Source organism: Eutrigla gurnardus, assembly GCF_963514095.1.
Source record: "Eutrigla gurnardus genome assembly, chromosome: 4".
NCBI classification, from domain to species: domain Eukaryota; kingdom Metazoa; phylum Chordata; class Actinopteri; order Perciformes; family Triglidae; genus Eutrigla; species Eutrigla gurnardus.
The window spans coordinates 9,976,359-9,992,246 of NC_139918.1; the positions used below are offsets into that span (position 1 = coordinate 9,976,359).

Below are 15,888 nucleotides of genomic sequence, written 5' to 3' on the forward strand. Positions count from 1 at the left end.
CATCCTGATACTCAGCCCTAATCATGATACACAATTTGCACTAAATTTCCTCATAAAATGAGAAATTATTCCAAAATGTTTGTGTGAATCCATTTAACTGCTTTTGTTAGTTCATCTGTAAAAAGCTTTACACTCACTTAACATTCATTTAGTCGTTTATACCAGTGTGGTGAATTTAGTCCCAACTTTTGTATCTGGCTAATTATAACAATTATAAATGTCAGCTGCAGATTAAACTTTCCTTAAAACAATGTTTAAGTATTGTACATTATGTTTAAAAAAAAAACTGAAAAAAGGGTTTTGTGAGTGGTTGTTATTTATATTAGTTTCCAGGTGTGATTTTTGATATATCTTTCATTGTAGGAATACCCTTTTGCTCAAAAGGTCATTAATGATCTGCAGCTTTATGTTCTCTTTATTCACTCCGGCTCAATGAGGAATTATTAAATCATGCTGCAGGAGTGGTCGTCCCGGGTTTAACCGACAAAACATCTTGTTAGCGCGTAGAACATTAAAAAGCTGTGTGTGTGTGTGTGTGTGTGTGTGTGTGTGTGTGTATGTGTGTGTGTGTGTGTGTGTGTGTGTGTGTGTGTGTGTGTGTGTGAATGTCTGATCTCTCGTTTATCCGATGCCGTTTCAGCAGGTTTCACTCCACTCAGCTGTGTTAGCTACCAACACTGAGCCACTCTGCTGCCACCTTTATAATAATGCTACTAATGTTCACGCTCTCAATCACAATGAAACCAGATCACGTCGTCACGAAGCAAGTCTCGTTACTGTGGCTCCTTGGTGTTAACAGTGTTTTGTGTGATCAAAGTTCTCTGACAAAAAAAAAAGAAACCCTTGTTGGATCCACTTTACAGCAGTTTTGTGGGTTAAAGTTGTGTAATATGGAACAAGCGTCTGCTTGTGAAATCAAAATAAACCATTTGTGCTGTTAGAACATTTTCTGGTTGAGTTGTTTTTGGGTTTTGTTTGATTTATTCAACTGTGCTGCTGCTCGGCAGCAAACGGACAAACTAAGTAGCTGGAGAATAAAGTGCAGCATTTAGCAGCTAAAGAAATACTGGAGCTGGTTGAGACCAACTAAAAGAGCTTAAAACCTTTTACTAACATGTTAGAGGTACCGAACTTCAAATACTTTGTTACTGTACTTAAGTAGAATTTTCAGGTATCTGTAATTGAGTATATATTTATCCAACTTTACTTTTACTCCCGACATTTTAAAACAAATCTTTACTTTCCCCTCCTTACATTTTCAAACCATACTTGTGACTTTAGTTTTAATGCATCCATCCATCCATTGTCTACCGCTTATCCTGTATTCAGGGTCGCGGGGGGCTGGAGCCGATCCCAGCTGTCATTGGGCGAAGGCAGGGTACACCCTGGACAGGTCGCCAGTCTATCACAGGGCCAACATGTAGAGACAGACAGGTAACCAGTCTATCACAGGGCTGACATGTAGAGACAGACAGGTAACCAGTCTATCACAGGGCTGACATGTAGAGACAGACAGGTAACCAGTCTATCACAGGGCTGACGTGTAGAGACAGACAGGTAACCAGTCTATCACAGGGCTGACATGTAGAGACAGACAGGTAACCAGTCTATCACAGGGCTGACATGTAGAGACAGACAGGTAACCAGTCTATCACAGGGAGACATGTAGAGACAGACAGGTAACCAGTCTATCACAGGGCTGACATGTAGAGACAGACAGGTAACCAGTCTATCACAGGGCTGACATGTAGAGACAGACAGGTAACCAGTCTATCACAGGGCTGACATGTAGAGACAGACAGGTAACCAGTCTATCACAGGGCCGACATGTAGAGACAGACAGGTAACCAGTCTATCACAGGGCTGACGTGTAGAGACAGACAGGTAACCAGTCTATCACAGGGCTGACATGTAGAGACAGACAGGTAACCAGTCTATCACAGGGCCGACATGTAGAGACAGACAGGTAACCAGTCTATCACAGGGCTGACACGTAGAGACAGACAGGGAACCAGTCTATCACAGGGAGACATGTAGAGACAGACAGGTAACCAGTCTATCACAGGGCTGACATGTAGAGACAGACAGGTAACCAGTCTATCACAGGGAGACATGTAGAGACAGACAGGTAACCAGTCTATCACAGGGCTGACATGTAGAGACAGACAGGTAACCAGTCTATCACAGGGCTGACATGTAGAGACAGACAGGTAACCAGTCTATCACAGGGCTGACATGTAGAGACAGACAGGTAACCAGTCTATCACAGGGCCGACATGTAGAGACAGACAGGTAACCAGTCTATCACAGGGCTGACGTGTAGAGACAGACAGGTAACCAGTCTATCACAGGGAGACATGTAGAGACAGACAGGTAACCAGTCTATCACAGGGCTGACATGTAGAGACAGACAGGTAACCAGTCTATCACAGGGAGACATGTAGAGACAGACAGGTAACCAGTCTATCACAGGGCTGACATGTAGAGACAGACAGGTAACCAGTCTATCACAGGGCTGACATGTAGAGACAGACAGGTAACCAGTCTATCACAGGGAGACATGTAGAGACAGACAGGTAACCAGTCTATCACAGGGCTGACATGTAGAGACAGACAGGTAACCAGTCTATCACAGGGCTGACATGTAGAGACAGACAGGTAACCAGTCTATCACAGGGCCGACATGTAGAGACAGACAGGTAACCAGTCTATCACAGGGCTGACGTGTAGAGACAGACAGGTAACCAGTCTATCACAGGGAGACATGTAGAGACAGACAGGTAACCAGTCTATCACAGGGCTGACATGTAGAGACAGACAGGTAACCAGTCTATCACAGGGAGACATGTAGAGACAGACAGGTAACCAGTCTATCACAGGGCTGACATGTAGAGACAGACAGGTAACCAGTCTATCACAGGGCTGACATGTAGAGACAGACAGGTAACCAGTCTATCACAGGGAGACATGTAGAGACAGACAGGTAACCAGTCTATCACAGGGAGACATGTAGAGACAGACAGGTAACCAGTCTATCACAGGGCTGACATGTAGAGACAGACAGGTAACCAGTCTACTATAGTCTACCAGTCTTACTATCCGGGGTTTATTTTATATCATGGATGTAAATTGTGGACATAAGCTAACGTCCACTAGCTTTCACTTATCATGTAAAACTAATTGCCCTCAGGTGTAAATAATTTTAACAGATTTATTAACAAGCTTGAGCGGTCAAATGTGCTTGCATGCACAGTGATATTAAAGTATTTTTATTTTGTGATGGCATATAAAGTTTTTATAAAGACAGTGTGAGGCGCTCCTGGGCAAGACCATTTTCATAGATGTGATTAATGTATTATGAGTTTGACTGATGTGATACAAACACAAAAACGAACACAAATAAGATCATTTATTTCTGGTGATAAAAATAGTCATGACCAATATAGACTGTATACATTCTGCATACCTAATAGTAAAAGTTAACATAGCATCCAACACCTTTCAGTAGAAATAATCTTCAACATTCCTTAGCTCAGGAAACCTTTCTGTAAATGAACAGACAGAAGCACAAGAATAAAAATAAATTTCACGAAAATAAAAGCTTTCAGGATATTTGTTATGAAATGATTAATTTACGTTGCTTAAAGGAGAAATTTAGCAGACAAAATCGAGGGAAAACACTTAAAAAAAACAACCTTTAAAACATTTCTCTCCTCAGTAAAACCTGTCCTCTGCATCTTGTAACGCACACAATCTCCCTCTAGGTGGCGACGTACATTCACTCCTGAGCCTCCACAACACTGTTGCATGCAAATGCATGAAGTGTGAAGAACTTGAACACATCTCAACAGGCGGGGCATACAGTTACAACATGACTGGAACAACAGAACATACATTTTCTAAAACAAAACAAACACAAAAACAATGATAAAATATGAAAAGAAACCAAAATCTGCTGTTACTCATGGAACAGATTTCGCTGTGCAGTCCTGTATTAATGACGAGATAAATCTGCTCACAGTCCAACATTGTGGGGCTTCGGCTACCCTCTGGGGACAAAAATCTGGTCCCTCAAGCTCAATAATGATATTTTCTGGCTAAAGCTGTGTTCACACCAAACGTTTGTCTATAGGGCCACTTGTGTTTATTTGCGTTAAACGTACTAGACCTGCCGTAGAGGCGTCTACATGGGGCTTACCTACATGTAGACATGGAATTTCCCCAAGCTGGATTCACTGTATCTAGCCAGACACACTTCGGCTGGTTTACTACAGCGGAAGGAGCCCGGAACAAACAATTTGAAGTCATGCTTTGTTAGGTCTGTCTGCAAGACGACAAGCAAACAACTTTTAAAAGTTTGGATCGATGGGAGCTAGGCTATGCTAACATTGTAGCCGCTCCATAAACACTTAAAATAACGTCATCTAGACATAAATACGGCAGCGACTTTGTTGTTTGTACCACAGACAGTCTGGTTTCTACACGTAGTTTGGTTCGGTCTGTACTGATGTGAGGTTCTAACAGACAGTTACTGTGCTCTTTGTCTCCATCTGTGATTCATTGACGACAGAAAGCCCTGCACAAATGTGTGTCTTTTCCCATCTTTGCATTGACTTTGAATGCAACAGTGCCTGGGAACAAAAGTGCTTTACCCACCTTAGGACTTGGTTTTTGGTGAAGCTGATTATGGGTTGGGGTTAGGCCTGTAGCAGTTATAGATAAGGTGAGTCACATTGATGTAAGTCAATAAGTCTTCCACACTCCCTTTATTGTCACCTGGAAGCATAGAATTATTCCATATTTACTAGCCCACTGACTTGCCTTGTAGTCACATCAAATTATTTAAAATTATGCTTGCATTTGCTTTTTTTTAAATAGTATTATAAATTTGTAGGCCAAAACCAAATAGTGTGTGTAATTGACTGATTGGATTTTTTGCAGCCATCGTAGTTAAACCACCAGTTTAGTTTACTGTAGTTCTTTTCACCAGGTGGGAGACTGTAGACATTCCAGATATCAGACAAATATTATTAATAGTCTGTATTATATGACAGAACCTCTGCTTTATTAGTGTTCAATCCACATTTATACATCCAGCTCCAACTGTGCTGTTGTTTCTTTGCACGTTAACGATTAGTGGTCATTCAACTTAAAAACACTGTTAATTGCTTCGCTGAAACTACACGAAATATCTTCGTCACTTAGTGGTTTCAGCAACATGGTTGTTAAGATTTAAAGGGCACATATTATACAAAATTCACTTTACCTTGGTTTAATATGTAATATGTGTCCCATGTCTTGTAACCCCCCCAAAATGAAGAAGCTGTGTGCTCATACAGGCCAGTCGTACATATTCCCTACATGACCTCATGTAAGGAGACAACACCTCCCTCAGCTCAGCATTCGGTCCACACCTCCACAAACCGGCCACACCCTCTTCCAGGGAGGGGCGTGGCCAGACAGCTCATTATCATTTACAGCTGCTGACTCAGAGACAGGATGACTTGCTAAAATCCAGGATCTAAGTGGATTTAAGAGCAATAAACTTTAAAGACATGTTTGGGGACCTCTGAGCTGTAAACTTGTTGAAGAGGAGCATAATATAGCAGCGTTAGCATCTCCAGCTTTACGTACATATACTTATTATACTTTTCTGGATGCCTTTAGCTCGTTTGCGCATCGAAAAGCTCTTTGTTTGTCTCTCCAATCAGTGAATCATTTCTCATATTAGATAAATGGAGGTCAAATGACCAACTTTCTTCTGGCATCACATTGTCTGTACCTCATCCACACACATATAGCCTTTTACACACTGATGTTGAAGTGACCCAATTCTGGAGGTTTTCTGAGCCACGTTCCCAGCCCTCCGCCCTGCAGAGCAACGGTCAGCTGCAGCATCGCCTTTTGATAGCGTCCGGCAGCCATCTTGGAACCCGAATATGTCCCTGGAGAGGCTTCTGCACCATTCAACTGAGAAAGGAAGACAGAAACATGACTCGCTATCGCTACATGATAACCCGAATGCCAGTACAACACTGTGAAAATACTCCACTGCAAGTAAGAATGTAAGTATTACCATCAAGATGTTCTGAAATAGTCCTAGCGGAGTAAAACTTTTACTATTATTGATGTTTCTGTATCAATATTACTGCTGTATTCATATTAGAGGTGTAATGAATTCCCGGTTCATTTTTGGGTCACAGATTGGTATGTTTACAGTACAATAGGGAAAATGCAGAAAATGTATAGAGGAGAGTGGTAAGATGAGCTAGTGGGTAAGTGGACCCACCCCCTGTTACTAGGCAACATTTGGTGTCATGTGACCATACATGAAGAAGGCATCCATCATGTCTATCTCACTGTGAAGAGGAGAAGCACATGGGACAAGTAGTAAATGTTTTTTTTCTCCTCGCAAAAAACACCTTTTTGCTTGTTAAAATAAAATGTCTGCATGTCAAAACTAATGTATCTAGGTTCTAAGTTGTGTATGATACATGCCAACATATAAATACATGTAAATCGTTTAGCTAAAGAAAAAACATTTTTAACGTTGTTTGGAAAGATAAATGCATTATTACATTTTCTTTTAAAAGGTCATTTGAAAAATAGGATGGTCATTTTTTAAGTTGAGTCACAAGAACACTTAATCTGAGGTCATATTTTCAAGGCTCTTTAGATGGATTCCTATATTTTCAGTTGATAAGCAACATCCCAAATTAAAAGATGATGTTTTCATTGTACTCAATTTTCCTTGCATGGAGAACCACACAGGCTCATCTTACCCCACCCTCGCTGATATTTTTTTTTTTAATATTCAAAAGTTGCTAATTGAACGTACTTCCCTTTTTAACAGTTAAGACACTCAAATAGTGGCATTTTGTCCATAAAAACAAAACAAAAAAACATGATGATTTCTGAACTGGGCTGCAACTTTTACTCGTTGCTTTAGAATAAGCTCAAGATCTTTGACCAAATGCTTTAATTCTGTCTGTCTATGATCGAGTGTGGTCACACACTGATAAACACTATGGCATTAGTTATATTGTCTTGTTGTGAAGCTGCAGTGGGAGGAGCCTAAATACTAAACAGCTGACAACAACTGGTCCACTACCAAAACTTTGTGTGTAAAACTCCAGAATATGGAACATTTCCAGTACAAATACCTGTTCTGTTACATCCCTAATGTGTATGTTGCTGTATCGTTGGCTAGTTTGATCTACAGCAATGCATCATATTCTATAAAATCATCATGTTTGGAGCATTTCTGTCCTGTGAGAACCACGTATCTATGTTTTCAGCAGCATTTTACACCCGATCCGAGGGGCTTTTTAAAAAGTTTATTTAGCTTAAGAAGACTTCATCTTCCAATTCATCACAAACATTTAACATCAACACATTTGAAGATACGTGGTTTTCACTGGACAGGAAGTAAAGCTTTCTGATAAATGTAGTGAAGTAAAAAGTACAATATTTACTTCTGAGATGTAGTGGAGGAGAAGTATAAAATGGGAATACTCAAGTAAAGTGCAAGTACCTTGCATTTGTCCTTGAGCGCAGTACTTGAAAAAATGTTTAAAAGTTTAAAATGTTGATACAAAGACCAATGACAGTCCAGTTCTAGGATAAAAATAACATTTGTCAGCAATGGGTTGTACTGCTCCCTCTTCTCAAAATAACACCTGTCCAGTGAAAATGGATATTTTACACAGCAGACATTTTGACCCGTCAATGCAGGCAAAACAAATGTGTAACTAATGAGATTAAGCATTAAGGTTTCCCTGTAAACCACACCAGGGATCCAGCAGCAGGGACCTGCAGTGGACACTGACCTGCAGTGGACACGGCTAAATGGCCGATAATGTTATTGGTCATACCTGTGTTTGAAAAGTATCAGCAAAGAGAAAGGTCTAGTAAGCTCTCCATCCTAGTAAGCTGACTCTGAGAGGCCATAGTCCTCTGCATAGTCCTCTTTGTAGTCTTCTATTTAGTCCTCTACATAGTCCTCTACATAGGTTTCTACATAGTCCTCTAGTCCTCTATATAGTCCTCTTCATAGTCTTCTACACAGTCCTAGACAGGGTCAAATTTCACAAAATCAGAACCCTCAAGGCATTTTGTGATTATTTATATTGGGTGCTGAATCAAAATCTGCTGTATATGAAGCTCAAAAATGTCCCAAAATGCCTCAAAATTGAGTAATTCAAAATGGCCACTAACCCCAGGCTGAAATCTATTTTTCAGTATCTTTTTGACTAAACAAGGTACAAACATGAAATAAATGTGCTTTTGTAAGTTTGCCTACATGGGCAATTCGATGCCATATTCAAATTTGAGAAGTAATGTGAAGAAACTGCTTAGATATAGCAAAGATAGTTGTTTTTAACTATGAATAATTACTCAGTTATCATTATTACTATTATTATTATTATTATTATTATTACTATTATTGCTGATATAATCAGGCTACATTTACTTACTTTGTATTTTGTTTTGAGGTCAAATGTACAAACAAATACAAAAACTTTAATTTCACAGGTTTTCACACATGGGGAATTTAACATCCTGACCTGATTTAGATCAAGGGCCCTAGTTTCGTAGACCAGGCGCAGTCAGCTCTCAGCGCACCTGCGCCACGCCGACGGGGTGTGTCCGCCTGGACTTTGCAAGTTTCGTGCACCGCGCAGGCTCGCGCAGGCTCGGCACACCTCCCGTCACTCCCACGGCAAGTGGGAAAGAGGGAGGAGAAGAAGGCTTGAAGGTACGTGTCCACAGGGGCGATTTTAAACGCGAGTGGACGCGCCGCTTCCCAGTATTGCACGCTTGGTGGGCTGCCACTAGAAAATGATTGACAGGCGCTCTCCTTCATACAATCACGCGTACAGTTCATGGCTGCACCTGATTGGACGATCGCTTTCACAGCTGTCCTGTCTGCTCCGGAGTTCACGCAGACCAACATGGCGGCTCGTTTGGAAACTTTCTTTTATTCTACGAAAATAGTTCACCGAAAGGTGTTTCTGAAAACATTTTAAGCGAGAAATAAGCTATGCAGTTGCTGAATCTGTCCTTATTTTAGATCGACGACATTCGGTTTAGAAGATTTTCGCGAGCGTTCGCGAGCGTTCCCGAGGCGGCGAGTCGAGCCCGGCGCCTCTGATTAGCATAAAGTAGATTCGACTTCAACTTTATGCAAATGAGGAGCGGCCAACTCGCGCGCCGTCTCTCGACATTCGCCGCAACGCTACCAGAATGCATTGCACGGCTTTTCACATGAATGGGACGTGGGGAAACACCGCTGCCTGTGGACACGTACCTTGAGTGGGAGACGAGGAGGAACGAGGCGTGGACTGGGAATAATACAGCCGATTCAGATCTTCACCAATCAAATGAGCTCCTCTCCTCTCCTTTAATGCGTTAGGGGAGGTTCAGTGCAAGATCCGTCACTTGACAACCCGATGACAGAAGCAGCGCCGCCGCTCCCACCACGCGCATCACGCGCTGTGCGCGCGTATCATAATAATAACAATGCCCATATTATAAAAAACAGGAGAGAGAGAGGGAGATGTTTTGGTCCGAGAGGCTGAGTTTCCGTTACGCGTGCCTTTGATCTGACGTCAGATGTGACGGGACAATCTATATAGATATAAATTCACGTGTTGATTCAATGAGTTGCATTAAATAGTGTTTGTTGTGATTATGTATTGCATTTAAATGTGCCTGGAACTGTGGAAACCTGCCTGTGAGGTCTTGGTGACGTGTACGCACTGCGCGCTGTCAGCCAAACTTCCACTCCGCCAGCTGTGATTCGCATTGAATGAATGGACTTTATTTACGCCTTGCGCCGAGAGTAGAACAGGTTGGAGCTGGCAAGCTTTCAGCGCAGTCTCGGCGAGGCTTTTTGCCACGAAACTTCCGCTACGCCAAGCTGAATCTGTGACGCCTCCCCCTGCTGCGCCGCCACACCCATCTCGGTGCAGGCGATCCACCAAACTGCACAGGTACATTGGAATACTCTACCAGTCTATCATATTTGTACAATCTTGTACATAATGATCAACATCAGCTAATTCCCTATGTACACCCACATGAAGTGAACTCCCTGCAGGCTTAAGACATTAGCCGCGGCACTAACTGACCTTCCTTGTGCATCCATCCCATTTCATCCACTGGAGGACGATCAGGTGAGCTCGGTTCCAAATTTGTCGCTTGGTAGTGTGAAAGCATGATATGAAACTTAACTGCATCTGAGGTTGGAGTCTCTTGTGGATGACTTTTGCAAAACAACTTCACTCTTGCTTTGTTGCATGTATCAACCTTGGGCACACCATACATCTTACAGAGCATTTCTCTGTTGAATTCACAATATCTTCTGTGAGAGAGCCCTTCCCTACCGCTGAACTGAGACACAGTATCACAGCCAGTGATGGCATGGAAGGCAAGGAGCGTGTCTACTTCATCATCAGAGAGTAGCTAGCGAATGTCATGTACTGGAAAATACTTCTTAGATGTCCCGGCTTTCATGTACAGATGGGTACATCCAACTCTGTCATGATGTGCTAGAAGTAGAAGAAGCACGTCTGTGTCACGACTATTGTGTCCATAGGATGCAGTGCAAAATCAGTCATGTATCAGCCTCCTCATGGTCAGCACTCAGAGAGGAGATTCTGGATCTGATGACTTGACAGTGGTCGCTTCAGCAAACCCACCCGATACTACAACCACTACATGGTTTGAGAGTAGTCGAAGGAGATCTGCTTAGTTCTCTTCCAGTGCCATGAAGCTCGACCAGCCTGCTGGAAGTGGAGTCATTCACCATTTCTCTGCGTACTGGTCGTGGTGCTGTTTCTTTCTTTCTTGTGCCTGTTTTGATGGATCTGTCATGGTTCCTGTCGAAGACTACATCAACCCTCTGGTACTTTCTCCCATCTTCAACGCTGTGTCAGCAAACTTGTTGGCTTAGTTGCAGAATGTTGTAATGTTACCGAATTTTGGCTTCCCAATGATCAAAAATGCTAAAATATATACTGCAATTATTCAAATATTAGACAGACAGACAGACAGATAGATATATAGTCCTCTACATAGTTCTACGATATAGATGGATAGATATTATCGAGTGTTGATGTGACATACATCAATCAGTTTAACTGTGGTGGATGCTGCAGCAGCAAGCACTTGTTTTAAAGTTCATATTACTCTTCTTATCTTCTCTTAGTTCCAAATACTTGGACATATTGCATTCTAATTCTTTTGCTTTACTTTTTCTTTCAAAAACTTTCACCACAATAAAGATGACAGAATCACGATTTGTTGAGCTTTGAGTTCCCTTTTCTCTCTCCGTCTCTAATTTGTCTTTCTTTCACATACACTTCATTTAATTCTTTCTCAAGTCGTTGAGTCTTTAACATACTGTCATTGTCTCATTATTTCCCTGCACCTCATTTAGTCTTTGCAGCTCAGTCTCGTCTCCGTCTGTGGCCTGTTTCTTCTCGTCCGTGTGACATTTAGAGCAGCTTCTCCTTACAATAATTCCAGAGTTTTTTTTTCTTCAAATAATCACAACTCTGTCTGCCATCATCACAACATTCTCCGTCTGCCTGGCACAACATTCTCAGCATACGCACGTTAATATGAGTGGAAACAAAACCCTGCTTTTAAAAACACCATTAAACTGTGATGGTTTTGATCTGAGACAGAGTTGAGTTTGGTCTTTTGCTTCTGTGTGCTAATGAAGTACTTGGTAGACCTAAACCAGCGTCTCAACTCATTTGTTGCTTTTGCCTCGATCTGTTCTCTAAGTGATGAAAAATATTATACTGCGACATGTGAATAAATCCACCGCCAATGTCGATGCTTCAATAATCAACTTAAACATCGCAATCAAACCCTTTAAAATGTCAAATTTGGACAGAAGAAACTGGAATGAAATGTTGAAAAGAAGTAAAAGTAAAATCCAGTAGTCATGAAGTGAATGTTTTGAGCATTGCGTTACATGAAAAGACTTTAGAATAAATTTTTTTTGGTAAATCATCTGATGCCTTTGTTGATTCTTTGCGTTTACGTTAAAGTCCCAGTCGGCAACATTTTTTTTATCATATTCACTGAAGCCGACACTACGCTCCGATAGAACAACATAAATCATCCGGTTTAAAAAAAAAAAGCGTGCCTCTACGTGCACGTAGAGCCTGTTGTTTGTTTTGCAAAAAATCGACAGCGCCCGGATCATCCTGTCCAATCAGCATGCAGGGCTGTGTTCGTGCACACAGAGCTCCCCCCTTGGGTCGTACCACTATCACAGAGGGGAGGTGGAGGGAAGTAGCAACAAGCTTCCAAGTCCTCGTTAAAAACCGAAACCAGGAGGTCCAAAACAACCAAGGAAAAGAAAACACCGGTGGAAAACAAGGGAAAAAAAAGAAAGATTGTGACAGTGCCCGTGATAAAACCAGAGTCAACATCGGACCCACGTTTCAAAAGTGGTGTGATCTAAGGGATTTCAAAGGGAACGGAGTCGAGGGGAAAGAGCTCGGTGGTCGTGGGGGAGGAGCGTGAGAGTTGTCAACATTCAAAATCTGACAGAGTGCCCTCCATCCGCCGGACTTGCCGACTGGGACTTTAACGAAGTGACCAAACACATAATGTCCATTCCCGTGATGGTAATGACAGCGTCTCCTCACTCACCTGCTGCCGCTGCTGCAGCCTCCGCCAGCAGGCGAACATGGAGCGCCTGCAGAGCCGCGACGGCGTCCCCGAGTCCTTCCTCCGTCCCGTGGAGCTGCGGATCTCCTCCAGGCCTCCGTCACCGCAGCTCCAGTTCACGCTGACGCTCGGCGCCTTCCCTGGCGGCCGAACCTCGCTGCTGCTCAGACCTGAGAGAGGACAGGTACAGGTGTCAGGTATCGGACGGGTTGCCATGAAATGTTTTTTACACGTTCATGTTCCCCTCAGAATGAATTGGAACTAAAATGTTCAATCAAAATAATGCACAGCTGTATGTACTGTTTGGTAGCATAAACAGTGCTTCAGCTGTCACATTAAAATAGGTTAAGGTTGTTAAATGTAGAACAGTACACAGCACATACATGTATTTATTTATTGATCTTATAATGGACTCTGTCCCACCATGCACTATACATATCTCTGATAAAATTATAAATACAATTAATACATTATTAAGGGTGTTTTGTGTGTCATTCTTGGTTGTTGTGTAAACTGCCCAGTTAGTCAGTAGGGGCAAGCGCAAATCGTGGCAGCGGCAGCTAGCCATGGCACTTCCGGTGGCACCGCGAGATGCCGCGGCAGCTGTCGCTGTTTGGTGGCATCTTCCGGTGGCATCTTCAGGTGCCACCGACATGCCACGGCACCTGAGGCTGTTTGAGGCACTTACCACTGACATGCCGCGACATTTACCGACATGCCACGGCACCTGAGGCTGTTTGTCTGGCACTTGCCACTGACCTGCCGCGGCATTTACCGACATGCCACGGCAACTACAGCTTTTTGAAGCAGCTGCCACAGGATGAAGTGGCTGTGGGATATTTTTAAATAAAAAAATAATGATGATAAAAATGTAACCTTAAATTCTTGGCAGATAAGACTGTAGCATTATCAGAGCACTAAATATTTGTTGAATGCCAAAATCGGCCTGCCACTCACCTACCACGGCATTTACCGACAGCTACAGCTGTTTGAGGCAGTTGCCACTCACCCGCCGCAGAAATGAAGTTACTGTCAGTCAAACTATGTCAAATCTGCCTGTATTTGTCTTCAAGACACTGACACTGCTTTCATATATGAAATATATGTTTCACATGATTAATCTCCAGTGTGTGTGTGTGTGTATGGGGTCAGTTCAGTCTCATTAATAATGAATGCACAGAGAAGGATTCACAAATGTATTTTCTGATTTATATATAAATGACTCTCTTCTCACAAAGACTTTTCTTTGTCAGCGTACAGCCTACTTACCACTTTGAATTATGTTTTTATATTTATTTGATTTGCTCCCATAAGAGACATCATAAGAGTTAAAGGGACGAGAGAGAGAGCGACGACATGATTTAAAAGACGGCCGAATGGCGGATTCGAACCGGGGCCGCTGCAACGGGCTTCATTCCATGGGGCAATAACTCTACCACTAAGCTATCAGCAAAGTTAAAGTGACCGTCTAATCAGTCAGATCTTGTAGTGTCCTTATGATGGGGCAGTCATATCATACTACTAATACTATTAATACGACTTCCGCATTCACACAGTCGGCGAGTTTTTGCCAGCTGTCCTTCCTGCATGTTACAGATTAAACGGTTTCCTTTTGCCTGCATGATATGTTAAACTTCTTCGTATTTCTGTATGATTATGGTTCGCTCCTCGTACGTGAAATACGCCGCTCCGCTGCCGTAGACTGATCCATGTTTGTGATTGGTCAAATGCTGCAAACGCCGCCTCTTTCATGTGCACGCGCTCATAGCTGGACAGGTAAACCCTGGGTTGAGTTAAGGAGTTGATAACCAATCTCCGATTGCGTTTGTTAGGGTAACTTATGCTGGATCTCTGTAAGATACCCTGGGTATGTTGAACTCGCATCGTAGTAGGCTACAGGCCCCAGGAGAGTCTCAAAAATCCACAAATAAATGCAGACCAGTTCACGAACAAATGCAAACAAGTTCACAAATGAAAAGCGTCTTGTAAATTCAAGTTTAACAGTTTGTATATAAATGTAACAACATACAAATACATTTTTGATGAAAATTGCAAATATTTTTTTATTCATATATTTATGGATTTCTACTACATTTATTTAAAACGAAATGTATTTGTGAGCAGAAAGTCATTAATCACAAATACATTTGTGAATCCTTCTCTGTGCATTCATTATTAATGAGACTGAACTGACCCCATAGTGTGTGTGTGAGAGAGAGAGCGAGAGAGAGAGCGAGAGAAAATATACATCGCCCCACCCCCACCTCCGTGATTTTCGCATTCATAAATTCAACAAATATTTAGTGCTCTGATAATGCTACAGTCTTATGTGCCAAGTCTTTATGGTTAAATCACTTTTTATTATCATTATTTATTTTTTTTAAATATCATTTTACAGCCACTTCATCCTGTGGCAGCTGCTTCAAAAAGCTGTAGTTGCCGTGGCATGTCGGTAAATGCCGCGGCAGGTCAGTGGCAAGTGCCAGAAAAACAGCCTCAGGTGCCGTGGCATGTCGGTAAATGTCGCGGCATGTCAGTGGTAAGTGCCTCAAACAGCCTCAGGTGCCGTGGCATGTCGGTGGCACCTGAAGATGCCACCGGAAGATGCCACCAAACAGCGACAGCTGCCGCGGCACCTCGCGGTGCCACCGGAAGTGCCACGGCTAGCTGCCGCTGCCACGATTTGCGCTTGCTCTTACTCCAGTTAGTTCATCTCTAATGAACCAGACACTTCCGGTACATCAGGTCAGCCCCGCCATATTCTGAGACAATCAACTGTCTTAAACTCATTTCCTGAGGGAGATTAATACATTTGGACGTACAGCCGAGCAGCAGCTGCTGTCGTCTGTATGGAAAGGGGAGGTGCTTGATGGGTGCAAGGCGGCGTGCCATGGCGCGGCCCAGGTGACCCGTGTGGCTGAGTGTCCCCACCGTCAGGCTGTGCAGGTAAACTGGCTCCATCAGCTGAGAGAGGAGGGCCCCCTGGAGGCCCACGACGTTCCACCTGTTGAGACAAGACACTGTATATGAGAAGTGGTCATCATGATGTCCCTCGTTTGTTTGTGAACTACGGTTTTGAAGCCTCGAGTTCTGCATTTTGGCTGTCGCTATCTTTTTGAAAGGAAGTGACCATATTTGGACCGTGGAGGAGTGACAGGTGGATCTACTGAACACCAGCGGCAGAGCGGCAACCCG

At 42.8% G+C, this 15,888-nt stretch overlaps 2 protein-coding genes across 2 annotated transcripts in view; one reads left to right on the forward strand and one right to left on the reverse strand.

Moving 5' to 3' along the window:
- LOC311012983 (WD repeat-containing protein 37) overlaps positions 1-15,888 on the forward strand; it is a 265,141-nt gene that overhangs the window by 21,232 nt on the left and 228,021 nt on the right. The gene's annotated exons all lie outside the window — the stretch shown is intronic.
- LOC311012971 (double-stranded RNA-specific editase B2-like) overlaps positions 5,645-15,888 on the reverse strand; it is a 45,692-nt gene continuing 35,448 nt past the window's right edge. The window contains exons 8-10 of the mRNA XM_084008820.1: positions 15,516-15,697; positions 12,676-12,863; positions 5,645-5,970 (exon numbers count right to left, since the gene is read on the reverse strand). Coding sequence (XP_083864946.1) covers positions 5,806-5,970; positions 12,676-12,863; positions 15,516-15,697 — 535 coding nt within the window. The 3' untranslated portion in view covers positions 5,645-5,805. The remainder of the gene's footprint in view (positions 5,971-12,675; positions 12,864-15,515; positions 15,698-15,888) is intronic.